This window comes from Lissotriton helveticus, chromosome 7 (assembly GCF_964261635.1).
Source record: "Lissotriton helveticus chromosome 7, aLisHel1.1, whole genome shotgun sequence".
Taxonomy (NCBI): Eukaryota; Metazoa; Chordata; class Amphibia; order Caudata; family Salamandridae; genus Lissotriton; species Lissotriton helveticus.
Genome location: NC_136068.1, coordinates 1,517,761,447 through 1,517,778,599, shown reverse-complemented (window position 1 = coordinate 1,517,778,599; position 17,153 = coordinate 1,517,761,447). Strand labels below are relative to the sequence as shown.

Below are 17,153 nucleotides of genomic sequence, written 5' to 3'. Positions count from 1 at the left end.
CGAGCCCTGCTACACAGTATCAAAACAAAGACAACACACTTACCAACCACACACCCTACACTGTGTAGCAAGGTACCCACGTAGTCAGAGCCCACATAAGGGTAGGAAGCGCTATATAGAGGCTACAATACTACGACAACCAAGGATAGAGAATAGGATAAGGGTCACAGAGGGAAGGAGCTGCTAGGGTGAGGGGGCTGGGGGGGCAGGCACTGCTGAGGGGAGAGAGCAGTAAGCATTGGAAAAGGCAAGGGTAGCAAACGGCTGCGAGTGAGCGGGGTGGGGGAGTCAAGGGAAAGGCAGGAGGCGCGGGATCTGGTGCGGAGGCAGTGTCAGACAGGACAATGAGGCACACGCTCCGCTCGAGGAGCAGCAGCCAGCTCATCTGAGCAGATGAACATGCGCATCTGATGAAATGCAGAGCGAGCACTTCCTTACAGGCGCTGCAGCGGAAGCCGCAGGTCTGAAACCGGAGCCCCCGCTAATCCGGATAAAGACCGCCTCGCATGTTCCGGAATGTGCACTTCGGGCTGGTTCCTCGCCTTCCGCCTTGAAGGCAGGTCCCCAGCCGGCGAGGGGGTTAACTTTCCAGTGTGTCTGTCTGTGTCTGAGTACAGTAGGAGGAGTTTTCCACTCCCCGTGCAAAAGGTGTGCTGGGCACAGCCCCTGCCTGCGAGGTGAGCCAAGCGCCGGGATTGTTTTGGATAAACTTTGGGGTTTTTGGAGCCGGTCGAGCCGCCGCGTGAACAGCAGGACTGCGGACAGAGATGCTGCAGAAGGAATATCGGATCTGCATGCCGCTCAGCGTGGAGGAGGTAAGACGGCGCCACTCACGCGGCAGCGTGGTTTAACCGAGCACGGCTCAGATCCTTGTGTAAGTCTGTGGTTTGAATCCCCCTGCGGCGACTCTGCCTTTCATCCTCCCGAGGAGGAGGGATGGCCTTCGGCAATGCGGCCCAAGATGCATCTAGCATTCGAGTAGGCAAGGGACTGGGATGTTGTAATGGAAAAAAAGAATATGTAATTTATTGGGTTAATGTGCTACTGCTGAGGTCTCGAGTCATGGTTCAAGTCCCAGTCGGTCCACTGATAGAAGTGTTCGTGTCCACGCCTTTCACCGTCATTTTGCATAAGGTTGTGGTCTGGTGCATCCGTCCAGTTGCTTGCATTGAAATGACACGAGGCTACTGTCTCCAGCATGTCTGAGCATCGCTCGGGGCTCTTAAATGAAACGCCTTGGCTAGGTCTCAAGCGAAATTGACTACCCTTGCGCTACTTTTCCTCTTTCGAGGGGCAATGCAATGCGTACATTCAACTGGTTTAAAAGAAGCACCTGCTATTTGCAGTGTTTGAAGCGTGCATTAGACTTCTGCATACTAAACACTACATCTGTAGCCAGATCGCCTACCGGTGTCCAGGGCTGCTGACAAGCTTCAACCTCTACATTTATTTCACGCACACATCTAGCCATGCACTGGCTGATGCGTCGGGGTTGAATTTGAGCCCGTAGCAGGCATTGAGCGAGAACCCTGCAGGCTGCTCGGATTCGTCGCCACTGTGTGTACACGAGACGGTGTTTACAAATGAGCCTCGAGCACTGACAAGTTGGCCCGTATCAGGCATGCACAGCTCGCTCACGTCTGTTTTTCTCGATGCATCCTGGTACTTGTAGTTCTCTTTATCATGCATCTTGAGACCCCCGGATGTTATTATAAATGTGTAGTCTATGCCTGAAGAGAAATTTCATTTACAGGCATTTGCTTGACGAGTGTGGCTCAAGGAGACGGTCCTTCTAATAATGCCTTCCAACTTGACCAATTGCTGTGTGATCTTGGACAAAAGACTTTTCCTGTTCTACAGATCCCATGCCTTGATAAATCGGAGGTGCTTGGAAATGAGCTAAAACTAGTATTACGTGCTATAGAAATGACTAACCATGACATGGAGTCACTTGAGAGCTCTGTGGGCAATATCTTTGGAATTCCCGGATTTTTAGTCAGCATTCCCCTGCATGTGTGGGCCTGTCAGCCCTAAAGACAAACATACCTAAAACAGGTAAGTCTCCTGGGTTCCTTAATGCAGTTACTGGTGTGTAGGGAGTCAGGACAAAGGTGCCCCACACGAGCTGGGGATACATTGAAGCGCGCCATGAACACGCTCTGCCTCACACGTGCCTCACACAGGCGCACACTATGGGTCTCATAGTGTGCGCCTGTGTGAGGCACGTGTGTGCTGGTACATGAGTATCCGTGCGCCGCAGTATGAAGTGAGCAAAGTGCGTGCATCAGGTGCAGGCCAGGGGGATGTCTTCAGATATACAGTGCATGTTCGGACTTCAGGAAGTACAGGTTGCTGTATTTCCACATGAATATCCACCTTTCCTGTTTGAAAAAGTATATACTGCCGTGTTTGCACATTCGTGTTTGAAAAAATACAGGTTGTTGCATTAGAACATGCATATTCACCATTCGTGTTTGGTTATTGCCACTGCACAAACAGCAGCAGACTAGTATGGCAGCGAGTTGTGATGTGATTGTGCTGCCGCTGGGTTCTTCAAACACCCTCCATGACCTAGACACAGGAAGTGTTGAGTAGGCTGATCAGGTGATGTGAAATTGTTGTCCTGCTTCTATTTTTATGAAATCTCCCTGTTTTGGGGTTTCAAAGTCTGGCCACCCTGGTAGTTGCCAGGGTCCTTAGTCCATGCGTGATGTGCTTTTTTGTAGTTGTGTTTTCTAATGTAATAAGCAAGACTACAAATCACAGAATTCAAAGAAAAATCCAGATGGGAGCAGCATATCACACCTATGGACATGGGGAACTTGACAGTGCTGCCTTCTACCAGAGCTCTCAAATTTCCTATGTCTGTGCGTGAGTAGTGAATCCAATTGTATTGCTGTGCTTCCTGGGACTTGTAGTTCTACTCATTTTATTATAAAGCCAGGCCTCCAAGTAGCAGAACACAAGCAGGAAACCTTAACAGGATGAACTACACAAGCATACATCTGTGAAACTTGAGATTGCTGTACTGCCTGGTTGTATTTAACTGGCACAGTTATTGAAAGGCCAAGGCCGGAAGAGATGGGGTGAATACCAGCAGGACTCCTGTGCAGCTCCGTTTGTCAGGGGCCTCTTTAGGATTTTTGGGGCCCAGGACAAGACACATTTTGGAACTCCCTGTTCACACAGAGGAAGAGAGGGAGTGCATAGGTAAATATCGAGAGGTAACAATAAGCAGAGGGAAAGAGGGAGGTGTGTAAGAGGTGAACTATGAGATGGAAAGATAGACGAGGCACAGAATGAGAGGTAGAGGGTGGTATAGGGGACATGAAGGTAATAAGAGCAGGGTCGGACAGGGATAGAAAATAGACACAGGCACCAGAATAAAAGTGGCCCCTATTAGCGAATCAGATAGCTAAAAACGTGGCCCATGATTTCAAATTGGGGCAGTTTTGAACTTGCAAAGACCCACGGTATAGTTGTTTTGCAATGTATGAAGCCTGCATGGATTTGAGCTTGCTGCAGCCAATGTTTGTTTTAATAACTAATAAATCAACAGCAAAAATTGGTCTAGCAGACCAAAAAGCATGTCCACAAACAGCCACAAAACTGGCCCTAACACAGGCCTGTCGGGCACTGACTGATTTCCCTATAGGGCAGTCTTGCTCCGATTAAGAGAGATGGGTTGATAGAGATGTGAGGTACAGAGAAGTGAGGGTATATAGTCATTGGTGAGATTTAAGAGCTGGGGGTACCACAAGATAGAGAGGTTGAGAAAAAAATCATAGAGAAAGCTGACTTAGAAAGAAAAGGGGGAGCTAGAGAGAAGTTAAGGTAAGCAGAGGGTGACACGAAGAATAAATTAGATGGAGGTAGAGAGAGAGGTGAAGAGGGATGAGATCATGTTGCCCGGGGATTGGTAGAAAGACAGGCTTAAACACACGTGGACAAAGAGAGAGAGAATTGATGTGGTACAGAAACTGACAGAGGTGAAACAGAGACAGTTAACTTCACCAGGGTCCCCCATGGAAGGCAGTTGCCCTCTATGTCTGTATCTGAAAATGTCTCTGACATTTGTGTTTGTGGGCAGACTTGGCATTCCCCAATTCCAAACCATTCACTTTATGCACAGTCAGGCGCGGCCGGCACAGGTAAGAATGGGGCGGGGCGGGATCCAGGGGGGGGGGGTGGAGTCGACAGGCGATGGGATAGGTCAAAGTAAATAAAAAATGAATGAAACCATGTACCTTGCGTTCGTATGCGGCAAGCGCAAAGTAAGTGATTTTATTTATTTTATATTTAATTTGACCTATCCCGTCTTCTGTCAGCACCACCCCCCCGCCCACCCACTCTTACCTGTGTGTGCACGGTCCATGCACATCTCAGCGCTATGCACCACCACTGAAGGCCACAGGTAGGCCTTCAGTAAAAAGGAGGGAGGGGATTTGAAATTTGCCAGTCACGAATCAAGGCCAGCTGTTTTCTTTTTAGTCTGGAATTGTAGTACTGGCTTTAAAGTTGCTTTAGAAAAAGTACAAATCCCAGAATTAAAAAAATAAGACAGGCCGACTCTACTACTTACACCTTCATTGGGAGAAGTAGTAGTGAGCTCTATGAAGAAGGGGGTTAGTGGGTACCCCACCTATTGTAAGTAAAAATATACCCCGAAGCAATATTTTAAAAAGTCACCTTGGAGTTGTGTCATCTTGTGCAGCTATATCTTTATACATTTTTCGTAGTGGCTTGCAATAATAGTATTCTAATGTAGCTTTGATGTTTCTCTGTCGAAACATGCTGCTGTTATGCATAGAGGCGTATTCCAAAGGAAAACGACTTGTTTTACCACCAATAAGTTTTGCTCCATTTGACAAATCTTCTAAAAAATGTCCAAATAAAATATACACACAGGAGTGAGATCGTGAAAAGTCTCGTGCTGATTGGTCAAGAGTGGAGGTCAAAGTGGGCTCCCTGAATTTAAATTCTCTCATTCAAATTCTCATGGGTATTATGTGTAGTTTTGGTCTCCACTTTAATGAAAATAACTGGATGGAATGACGTCCGTGGCTTGAAGACAGAGCGGCTGCCAATGGTGATTCTTTGATTGGTTGGTGTAAACCAGTTAATTTTTCCAGAAAATGTAAAACCAAAATATACAGAAAACCTTTCAGTTGTGTTTTGTGACCCAGTCAGATAGCGCACATTTTAACATGAGCTCAAGATCTGATTGGTGGGGAGAACCCGATGAATTTAGCCCGGGAAGCCGTTTTGCAGTTCTGTGTATATTTTATTAGTTGATTTTGTGTAGTGCTGACTCTGCTGAAAGGTCCCTTTAAATCACCGTGAAGGATGAGAGAAGCAGTCTTGGAGGAGGTCAGGCGAGGAGAACAGTGCTCCATCTCTGGGATGCATTCTGAAGGCCTGCCAGAGGTGCTGTGTCAGAGCTCTCCTGAGCCACAGGCACTCAGTGCTGTAAGATAACGTGTTTTAAAGGGTTTCATCAGCCTTGCGGGCATTGCTGACTGTCCCCAAAACGAGTGGAAGGAGAGTGAAGACATAGGAAGAGGTTAGTATCTAGGAGCCTGGCACTGTGCCACAGGCTGGAGAGACAGGAAGGCACGTGCCCACGAGGGGTCATGCAGAAGGTCATGAATCCGACCATTGGCTAATGTACAAATAGCAAGCTTGTTAAACACCCCATCCCTCGCTGTGGCCAAGATCTGTGGTGCCAGGTTGGTTCAAAAGGGAGGGTGGGGTACATCCAACCCCCAGTAAGCGCCGGTGTGACTGTCAGAGGAAAGTGAAATGCCCCTGAAAAAGTGGCTGCATTTATCCACATGAACAGCAAAACTCACATTTTTTGTTTTACAAACCAAAATAAAAGTTTTTACTTTCCTGCCTGCCTTAAAGAGATAAGATATTAAAACCCCTAACCATGGCCTTAAATGTGAACTGATTCCAGTATGTCCTACTCCTACGGTATCGAACAGTGCCTGCCCTAAAACAGTCACTAGCACTGTGTGCAGCCACACAAAAGTCAATGTGGGTTGCTTATGTATTTGCGCCTACATGATGAGCATCAAAAAAAAAAAGTACTGCGCCAAAATATAATCCTAGAAAGCTACGCGAAGAGGTCCGAGGGTGTGTGTGGGGTGGGGGAATTCATTTATATTTTCCATTAAGATTACCACTAAGTTTTTACAAGGTGAGAACACGAAAACTGCTGCTTGAGGACCGAGCCCAGTGGGTACTGGGGATGAACCATGTACTCTTTGGACACATTTGCTGGCAGTAGTCAATAAGTGAGACCAGACAGTCTGTTAATAAGTCACATCTTGTGCCCAGTGCCCACTGGGTAGCCGTAGGTGGAGCATAGCAAGTTGCTGGTGGTAATGGTACTAGGCACAACGTATGGTTAAATGCAGTGAGTCTTAGTGCACTAGGTGACATTACATTTTGAGGCCTGCTACCCAGTGCTATTTTTGGGTAAATTTGGCACCAGAGGGGAGCCCCTAAATCTGCTTCATTGTGAACCTTCCCTGCAGTTGACAAGGACTTTCAAGACTAAAATTCATAGGGATGACATTGTTGTTCCTTTTATCTTTCCAGTTTTGGAAAGGTGGAAAAAGACCTATCGGCTAACCTTTTCATGATATTCATATAATACTATCTAGGGATTCTGTACAAATTTAGAAAACACTAGCCCCCAGATGCATCAACAACCCAATTTGCGATTCCTTAATAGCGAAAAATACTGATTCGCTATTAAGGAATAGCAAAATGGAATGCATCAAGAAATCACTAAAAAAATAGCGATTTCTTAGAATTCCTTAATTGCAACTCGCAAATTGCGACTCGCAATTAAGGAATGCCTCCCCATTCACTACTATGGGCCTAGAGGCCCATAGGAATGAATGGGAAGACAATCTCATTTGCGATTCGCAATTAGCGAATTGCAAATTGAGATTGGGATTTCAAGGGTGCAGGGGTGTCCAAACGACACCCTGTTGCACCCCTGAAATGAATCTGTGCACATATGTTGCGGACACACATGCCCTTATGGCATGTGTGTGCGCAACATGAAACTTTGAAAAATGCACTTTAGTGCATTTTTCAAAGTTTTTGCAAATTACCATGAAGTTGTACTTCATGGTAATTTGCGTGCCCCATTAGCGAATTCGCTATTTTTAAAACGTTCATGCATTGCATTTAAGGAATCTCAATTTGAGATTCCTTAAATGCAAATAATCGCAATTTAGCGATTTCTCTATTTTACGATTTTTGCATTTGGGATGATGCATCCCAAATGCAAAAATACCGGTCGCAAAGGGGCAGATTCTGAGAATCTGCCCCTTTGCCAGCAGATTTTTGTTTGATGCATCTAGCTGATAGCCTTTTGTTTCATTGTCTTATCATGTCACCAGGGCCTATCAATGGCTTTGAAGCCCCAATACAAGATACAAGGTGAGTTGGAGGCAAGCATATAAACTAGTGTGACCACTAAAAAGCCATTATTCGAAAAAGGCATTAATTGCTGAAATAGGTGAAAGGAATTCAAAACAATACAATGGCATTTGTAGAGCATGCAGCTACTCGCGACAGAGCGTCCCGGTGCTAATAGCAAGACCACTTTAGAGAACAGACTAGCATCCTAAAATCGACCTAAGCATCAAACAGGTGGGTCTTCAAGCTTTTCCTATTCAGCCTCCTGTTTTCGCTTTTCAGTTGTGAATCCAAAGTGCATCTCAGGGAGTAAACCTCCAATGTGGTTTTTATCTCTATACACACAAAGAGTGAGAGAGGCATTATTGTAATGAACAACACTTTTAGGGTTCAATCCCAGGATCACAGAAAAGAAACGATGACAGAAATAAATGCTTGTTGTCTAGGTGCTGTAATGAATTCTTTTATTCATTTGTTTTGCGGGCTTCTTCAGGGCTGTGATATGATCCGCTACACGCCGGGTATTGGCCCAGGTAAGTAAATGATATCTCCAATGGATATTCGATTAAAAAGTCTGAATCAGAGTGCTCAGGAATACCGGCACAGTATGTAAGTCGGTTGATCAAGTGTACACGGTTCACACAGATTGCAGTATAGAACCAAGACGCGTAGTGTATCGCGCTACGCCACAGGCCTATGCAACAGCACAAAAAGGAAATCTTATCCCGTCAGTTTTGGAAGTATATAAGTATTCTTCTTGATCAACCTACTTACATTCTGTGCGTGTATTCCTGAGCACTCTGATTCAGACTTTTTAATTGAATATCCATTGGAGATTTCATCTACTTACCTGGGCCAATACCCGGCATGTATCGGATCGTACCTTAGCCCTGAAGAAGCCTGCAAGGGTGAAATGCGTTGGCTGTTATAGCTGTTATGTGTAAATCAAATGAAGAAAAGAAAAACACTATATAAAAAATATACTTTTTTTAATGCACATAAAAGGAGTACAAATGAAGTAAATCAAGTGAAAACACAAACAAAATAACATCAATTGAAATTAAAACTTGAAAACATAACCATATTCCGTTCCGGTCACCTACATGCCAAAACAACTCCTACTCCACATACATCTAAAAGGGCTCAGACCATATGCCTGGCACAGAGCCAGACTGTTTTTTTCTCTAGTTCATAACTTTACTTGGCGTTTGATTGCGCTGATATTAAGACCAACATTTGTAGACTCGTTATTCAGAAGGAAGTTGGTGGGAAGTGTTATTGTTCAGTTTCTTGAAGGTTGCCGTTCTGGAGTAAATGTATTCACTAAAGGGGACAACCCATGACTGTTTAAGGTATCAGGTAGTGGTCCTAGCTGCAGCAAGGAATTCACAACGCAACTATAACACCACTATAGGGAGCCATGTGGTCTTTCACAAGCTGTGATTGACATGGCTTCCCCCCGTGATGTAAGATGCATGGTGGTCCGTTGACCTTGAGCTATGGTGCTGAATCTTCACGCAGGACCGGAAAATGCGGTAGGACAGAGGGATGAGCTGGAGTGGCGAGGTTTACAAACATACTTTCCAATTTCTCTATGGTGGCATGATGTTATCTAAAATTAAGGTCGTGTTTACTGAATTTTAGACCAGAGATGCAATGCTGGGATAAGCTGAAACATTCTTACCTTTACATTTTCAGCTTTCTCGATTTCTTGAAATATACTTTTCAGGAGTATGCAATGAGTGCAGTTTCTATTTTTTAGGTGTTGGCTAGAGACCGTTTTCACTGTCTTGCCAAACTGATGTAATAAAATAAAATCATACGTAAAAAAAAATACGGACTTATACGAAAAAGGCTAACCAAAAGCCCCTCCTTGTGTGTGTATATTTGTTTTTTCACTTCAGGGACAGGGTGGAGGGACAATGCTTTATTTTACCAGGGCTTTTTTCTTTGCTCTTTATTTATTTACGTTTGTTAGTTATCCTTGTGTGTTTAACCTGTGTCTTCAGTGTCCACAGTAATCGAAAGGAGTTTAAAGACAATCAATAATACTCTTTCTTCCTACCTATAACAATCATACTTTCCTGTGATGCGCATAAAAACATAACCGATTTTCTATAGAGGTTCTAAGTACACTGCATGCTATAAAGCAATGGTACATCCCATGTTTAGGCGGGAGTAGGCTTTTTTTTTTCTTTTCTCTTTTTTGCTTTCTTTTTATTTTTTTTAATTATGCTTGCTATAAATAATAAAACTGATTTTAACTATTGCACGAGTTTGCAAACGTGAGTCTTGTGGGCTTTGCCAGGGTTTCAATGTTGGATGCCCACTCTAAATGTCTGCTGGGATAATGTTAGTGCTCGCTCGTGACTCCTGCCAACTGCTTTTAACCCTTTTGCAATATATTTGTAAACATCGCTCTGGACATCTTGACTACATCAGGGCGGTTTGTTGGACACATTTTTACTGGAACAGACCAGGGAGGTTAGCGAGTCATAGATCGCCAGCAGTAATGAATTATTCATGTCTGCTGCCTGCTCAGCCTCTTACTCAACTGTTTGCCTTGGAAAAGCATTTTGCACTTAAGACTCAAAGCAGTTCTTTATGGAAGTCTTTTTCACTCCAGCAAATTTGCAGCGCAAGCAAGAAGCTTTATTATCTTAAATGGAAAAAGTCCCTGTTGCAGGGTAACCTGTGTGAGTTTGTGAACTTCATGGAAGAGTCTTTTCATCAGTGTGGTTTTATAAGTGTCAGGGTGTGGGAGAATGAGGAAAGCGTGCAGATACATGCCTTGTCGTGAAGTAACCTTGGCCCGTCAACCCTTGGGTAGGTGCCCATTACACTGGTGTGTTCAAGTTTAGTGGGCAAGGAAGGTAATTTTATGTGCTCACTTGACTTTAGACAGAGTTGACAAATCGCCCTTTGACTGCTACAAGTCAGCCTTCAAATTATGGGTTTTGTAATGCATTGTGGTTCTTGTAGTCCTCAGTTTTGGAAGAGTAGAAACAAACTACACACAAATGAATATAAGGGAATCAAGCATTGGCATAGCCAATAGATCTCACCTTTGGGACCTTATAAGTATTTAGTTATGCAGCACAATATCCTTTGTGCAACAACATCAGCTGTTGCATGGCTAAACACATACGGTCACAAAGGCGAGACCTATTGGCTATGCCAATGCTTGTCCCACTACAGTGTACAGATAGATAACACACAAAGCATACCGACTATTTGTAGTTTTTGGGAGGGGATTAGTTCAATGTACCAACCTGAAGATGTGATGTAAATTTGGACAACACACTCTCTTCCAGGCTTTGTTATACTTTAGAGGGATTTAAGCCACCTCAAAACTACATAGAGACGCAATCCTCCACAATACAAGAGGCATTGCCTCAAGCCGATAGCACATGGGAGGCACTGAGCACTGCTCCATGTAGCTCGGGTTTGCACTCTGCCCAGTCAACAAAACACAAAGATAGTGCATTTCCAACAAAACCCCGAAATCCCCCACACAACACAACAGCGGGATGCACGAAACGTCCTAAAAATAATTCAGGTTCCAACTTGACTCTTAACAAAAAGGGGACAGTTCTTTAAATGCTTGTAGGGGGTTAATCAACCACTTAATTAATCTTAACAGCTAAAGTGTGCATAGACAGTTCCACCCATAGTGTAGGTGAGCATGGTGCCCCGGGCCTTACAGGAGTGAGCCCACTAAACTCCCCAGTGTTGCATTCACGTCTCTTAAAGGTGAAAGAGATGCAGTACAAGAGGTGCATCTTCCCCTCAATACCCCTCATACCAACGCTGCTGCCCTTTGAGATTACCCCTCGTATTACTTGTTTTTCTCCAAAAAACAAACTATTCCAACATGCGCTACTTCAAGGCTGCGTGGGACCGCATACCAAATTATAACTGTACCAGGGCGATTCCCCAAAATGACAATGCTATGGTCAATTCACCATCTCCAAATAGATTGTAAATTAATTCATGCACAACTCAACCCGCCCCAAAAAATAAATACTGCCCTGAGGTGCACCTCTCAACACTGTCCGCTGCTGGACAGCAGGCGGGAGGCAAGCAAGCTCGGGCTGTGCTCTCCAGGGTCTAGACAGTTTCCTGACAATCATGCGCAACACACTTTGCGCACACACTTTGCGCACACCTGGCTAATTGGTAGGAGACACCTAATTATTTGGGGAAAGAGCAACACACAGAGAGAGAGACAGCGCCGGGCCCCTAAGACAAAGGGTAGGGCATGGGGTTGGGCAAGCAGGCTGTGCCCCTCATACCATAAAAAAGGCCCCTTTGGACCCCCGCACCTCCACCACGTGGAGTAGTGTGGCTCACTGGTTAGAGGCGGCAGGCCTAAGAGCAGAAGTTGGCCCGGGACCAGGGTTCAATTCCCGACGCGGCAGGGTTGTGGACCTTGGTCAGCGAACTCGATAATTCTCGCTTCGGTGCTTACTCTAATCAGGGGTTCCACTCGGCAACTCTGGGCATTAGCTTGCCTAATCTCCACAACGGCCCCACCAATTCCGGGGATGCCTGGCTCCACCTTGGGGACTCCCAGCAAGGGACCATCCCACAGGGAAAGCCAGGACGGGTTCCCCAGAGTTATACAGCGCCAGGAGACCTATGGATGGGTAGCAGTGCGCTTTACAAGTTCAAAAACATTTACAACACATTTACTGGTTCCTCTATGGTGCGGGTGGCTGAATCCTCGCTAGTGGCGGGTCGCTGGGGGGGCGCTGCCTGGGGGTAAGTCAAAAGCACTCTGGCTGCAGCCACGGCTCCCCCTCCAGTGTAAACATCAAAGACGCGTCATGTGACCGGCTCCTCCGTCCATTCACAAAGCGTCTGTGCAGCCTAGTCTGCTGAGCCCCAAGCCTGAGTGACAGTTGGCTGACTGACAGCGAAGACGGACAACACCGAGAATACAAATTTCACGCAAGCTCCATATAAAATATAGAAGGGCGGACATCCTAGAGAATGTTTGACAGAACTGTAACTGAGACTCATTAAGAAAAATAAAAAAATCTGCGTTAATGAGGTAGCAATTCAGGCAAAAAATGTACTGTGTGCAGAACGGATGATTTTTTTTTCTTGTTTTGTAAATAAGGGTCTTAAAACTCTTAATTTATAATATGAAAATTGTTTGCATACATATAAAACCTACACATTGCTCCACAGAGATCAGTTCTGAATAATATCGATTTAAACTTTGGGATACAGAACAGGTATATCGTCATTCCACGGCAAAATAAGATCATCCTCAATCTGCAAAGTCTTCTCATGGCGTCCTAATCATATCTTGGTAGTACGAGAACAGACTGCGATACATAGGCAAAGTGCGCGTTTTCATGGTTTTAGAGCAGCAGACTATTGAGTGGAGCTCAGACGGGGTCACAAGGCGCGGAAGGCGTGCAGGAGACTGGAAGTTTTCAACAGTTCACGTGATAAGCGTGCAATTTTGTAAAACTGCTGCAGGGAGAGGTATGCAGAACCTGGATGGGTGACAGCGATTGGGAATGCCCGGAAAAACAAGCGCGGTGTGCGCGCAATGCAAGGAATGTGAGGTATGCAGCTGGCACCCGGCTACACTGCTGCTCGCTCCCGAGCTCCCTAGGCCAGGGGAGAGAGAAGGCGGGACATGCACCCCTTTGGCCAATTGCATGCTGTATTTCTTGGAAAGACGCACGCAAAGGCCAATAGCGTGTGAGCAACAAAAAAAAGCACACGCACAAGCGTGTGCTCCGAGTTGAAAGTCCTTACTAGAAGCCTTGCAGAGCAGCGCATGCGTGCTGGCTCTGGCGAGACCTAAAAACAGTGCTATACACACACTTGATTTGCGCATGGTCTTTGATTAGGCCTTTCCATCAGTGAGTTTGGGGTTATCTTCACTGCAGCAGCCTCTCAGGGATACATTGCAAAATGTCCATTTTCAGCCCCCAGTTTAACTCCATTTAATGGAGTGACTATATTAGTGTTTTTTAACCATGTCAAATATCTCCTAGCCTGATTCGGGTAGTAATGTTTGGCTTTTCGCCCCCTTTCTTCCACAGAGTACACTCCTCAGCATCCTTTTATATCCACAAGCTTTTAATCACTAACAGAGAACAAGGCAAATTTAGGGCATGAATCTGTCCGCCCACAAAGGTATTGTTGCCCTTTATATATATTATTTATATATTTATATAGGAGCGTCTCCCAACAGGACTTTGATTCAGCTTCACCAAAACCGGTAATTTTATGTTTAAGTAACGTATCTCATTTTCTATTTCAATTCTTAGATCCCTACAAAAGCCGTGGCAAAATATTTTATTTTATTTTCTGAACTGGTTCAGTTTGAAATGATCCAGAATTTCCTCATACGGCTATCCCGTGGGCTTCTCACCTTGTCCCATTTCATTCTTCGGTATCTCTTCATGGTGCCTTCAGCAGCTCCCTGTATTCTTTTGTAGTCACTTCTCTCCTTCTGTTGCCTACTGACACCAAGGTGTCAGTAGGCCGCCTCTTGTTCCTTGTCTAGTAGCTCTGTTCAGCTCTAGTATCTACCAGATCTTTTGGTTCCTTTGCTGGCAGGTATTCGTGAACACACGCCTCTTCTTCCTGTTGCGTACCAAGAGATCATAGATTGCTCCAAATATCTGCAGAAGATTCTTTAGTATTGAGTGCTCTCCTGGGAGTTTTTATTTTCCTGTACTGCTCTTGCTTGAAATAGGTTTCTTACATGCCTGGATTTCAAAGAAAATATCTGAAAGCTGGCAGTACTCATCCAATACCACATCTCTGGTGTCTTTCCCCTCCTAAAACCAGATACTTGTGCTGTTACCCATCAACAAACTCTGATGTCAGAATTATGTTTTTGTCAAACTCCCATATAAGCTTTACTCGTATGGAAGCGCCATTGTGAGTCTAATTATTGAATGGGTCCAACATTTATCATGTTTGCTTATGGATTGCATTCTTGAGAAATCGGCCATACTCGTGCTAGTAATCATTGGTAGATTTCCATATCCAACCAGCTTCATTAATGCATTCAATCCTCTACTATTACCTCTATTGCAACACAAACCACTAGAAATCTCCACATCCTACACGCCCATCACGCTCTCAATATATAACGAGTCTTGCACTGGGTCTAGTGTACCTCTTTCTTTCACTCACCATGTAACCAGCAGCAGCCCAATAACCGTATCTGAACCTAGGCCCGGGAATGTGTGAACACTTACCCCACATCCATACATAAAGCAATATTCCTTTAGGATGACTAGCCCAACGCATCCAATTTGTGGTTTCTCTTCTCCTCAAAATATTATCACGACGAATACATAAATCATTAACCTACATCCCCAGCATTGCGTGCATGTGCGCGTACACAGACACACACAGGCACCTAGCTCTGTCTTGACAAACATAACAATATTTATTATTTATATATCTATTGAGCATGCTTTCGCTGTAAACGGCGTAGTTGTACTATCATAATAAACTACCAACAGAATCCACCACCTCTTTTTGCACAACTCTCTTACAACTATATATAACACAGACACCCGGAGACTTCCAACTCGGTTTTCCGTCCCCTAAAGAACACACTCTAATCTCAAATGAGTCGAAGACATTCTGACACACGTTTATGTTGTAGGACACAATTGCAACCATATATTATCCTGGAATTCCAATTAAACTCCCCCAACTTCCTGCCCACTCAGTTTGACCTCACTCATTCGTCACCTTTCAGTAGCACAATCATTAGACCCTTCAGCTTTATCTCCAAAAATCCATCTACCAAAGAACATGAAAACTGTATATATGTTCCAAGCCTTGACATCCATTAAACTTCTGACTCATTCACCCTGCGGTGCTGAAATATTCCCTACATTTCCTCCACCACGTTCAAAACTATAAAAACAAAAACCTCAATCTATGAAGAATTTGCTTTAAAAGAACTACATGGTCAATAAAGCCCAACTCACCTTCGTTCCCCAAAAAATTAATCTTAACAATTTAAAAATATAAAGGCCAATGAAGTAGACCAATGCCGGTATCTACGTGTTTCTGTGTTGTGTATATAGTTGCTATGTACCTCGGCACGGACGTTCCATTCTCCTTTCATTCTGGAGCTTAAGGTCCGGGCCGGGCTCTGGTTATAAGTTGGATGTTGGACACTGATGGAACTGGATGCCCTCCGGTGATGCTGTAATCTTATTGAATTAAACTACTTCTACTCTACAACCTGCTCCTGTCATACTTAAGTCTGTTGTTGATTGGTGTCACTGTCTGTATGTGATAGATCAGTATTTGTTCAGTTCTTAGTTTATAACCTGGTTGTGTAGATTACTGTGAAAGTAAAATGAGCTCTGGCCTAGAGAACATTTGTAGCGTCACACGTGTATGAGTGCTCTCCTGTTTTATTATAGACAACATGCATGTATGTAGGAGTGACAGTGTTAGCATAACTCTAAGAGAATGCTTATTTATGAAGGACATCAGTTGTTATTTTTATATTTATAATAAACTGAACAGATAACATGTTGGTGCTGAAGCCAGGATTAGGAGGAACCTATAGAGAGGGTCTGTGTTCATAAATAACTTTTGGTTTTAAAAGCACCTGCTGTTTCCTTCCGTGTCCAGCAGTTTTCAGGCAACAATACAAATGTGGAAGATATTAAAGGTGATTAAGGTTTCTGCTGAGAGAGACCGAAGTTTTGTTTAGTAGCACTTTTGACTCCCCCATAAAGTCGCACAGAGAGTTAATATGCCTGCTGCAAAGAACGTGTAAATGCAGATCACAGAACGGTGATATCCATTATTTTGTGTAACATTTGCTATAGACTTATTTACACACGTAGGATTCATTGCCTCTGTATAACGTTTGTGTGATGTAAAGTGCTCGAACAGCACCCAGGGTTGGTATGAGTACCATTATAAAAACAAAAGCAATGCATGTGAGAGATAGGCTGTGGAAAGATGAATGGCACTGTTGGAAGGTGGTAGTGAGGGAATATGCGGAGAAGGATGTCACAGGAAGTGAGGGGGAAGGGGCACAAAAAAGATTGTCTCTCCTGGTGCCTCTAACTCTGAATGTGGCCCTGATTAGAAGAACCGATATCCCCAGAGTAGTACAATAGCCAAGTAGACCCTCGAGCCTAGACCATATGTTGCTAAAGTTCTCAGCCTCCTCAACAATAAGTTTTAAATGCTCATTTGTTGGTTTCATTGTAGCCATCTTCTAAATTATCTACTCATAGGACCAACTATCAATTCTTTTATGTTTCATTGACGCTCTTCACCAAGATCCTAGGTTGAATCTGTTTTCCTCTTCTGGTGTGACACAGTAACTTGCGGTATGTATCATTCTGTTATGAAGAGCAAGCTCTGACGGTCCTTGACTAACCCGGGAAAGACACCTAACTCGCATGGAGATGACTGCGAATGGTCGAATACGGCTCCAGAGGTATTAACATATCGAATCTGGCAATAGGAATTTGAAGGAAAAGTCACGCTGTCTTTCGGGATTCCTAGAGCCCTGAGGAAGCTCATAACTGGGTGGAACGTGTTGGCTGTGCTAGACTGTTCTTTTTAGTCAGAAGACTATGAATAAAGAATTAGAAAGCAATAAAAAATATCACAAATCAAGAAAAAAACCTCTTGATTCATCTATTTGTGTTGCTCGCTTAGCTCATTGCTTCTACTTATGGTTT

General features: G+C 44.3%; 1 protein-coding gene across 1 annotated transcript in view; it reads left to right on the top strand.

Moving 5' to 3' along the window:
• Positions 1-520: 520 nt before the first annotated feature.
• Positions 521-17,153, top strand: part of LOC144770442 (cytoplasmic phosphatidylinositol transfer protein 1-like) — a 321,220-nt gene continuing 304,587 nt past the window's right edge. Inside the window, exon 1 of the mRNA XM_078654964.1 lies at positions 521-815. Within this exon, the coding sequence (XP_078511090.1) occupies positions 768-815 (48 nt within the window). The 5' untranslated portion in view covers positions 521-767. The remainder of the gene's footprint in view (positions 816-17,153) is intronic.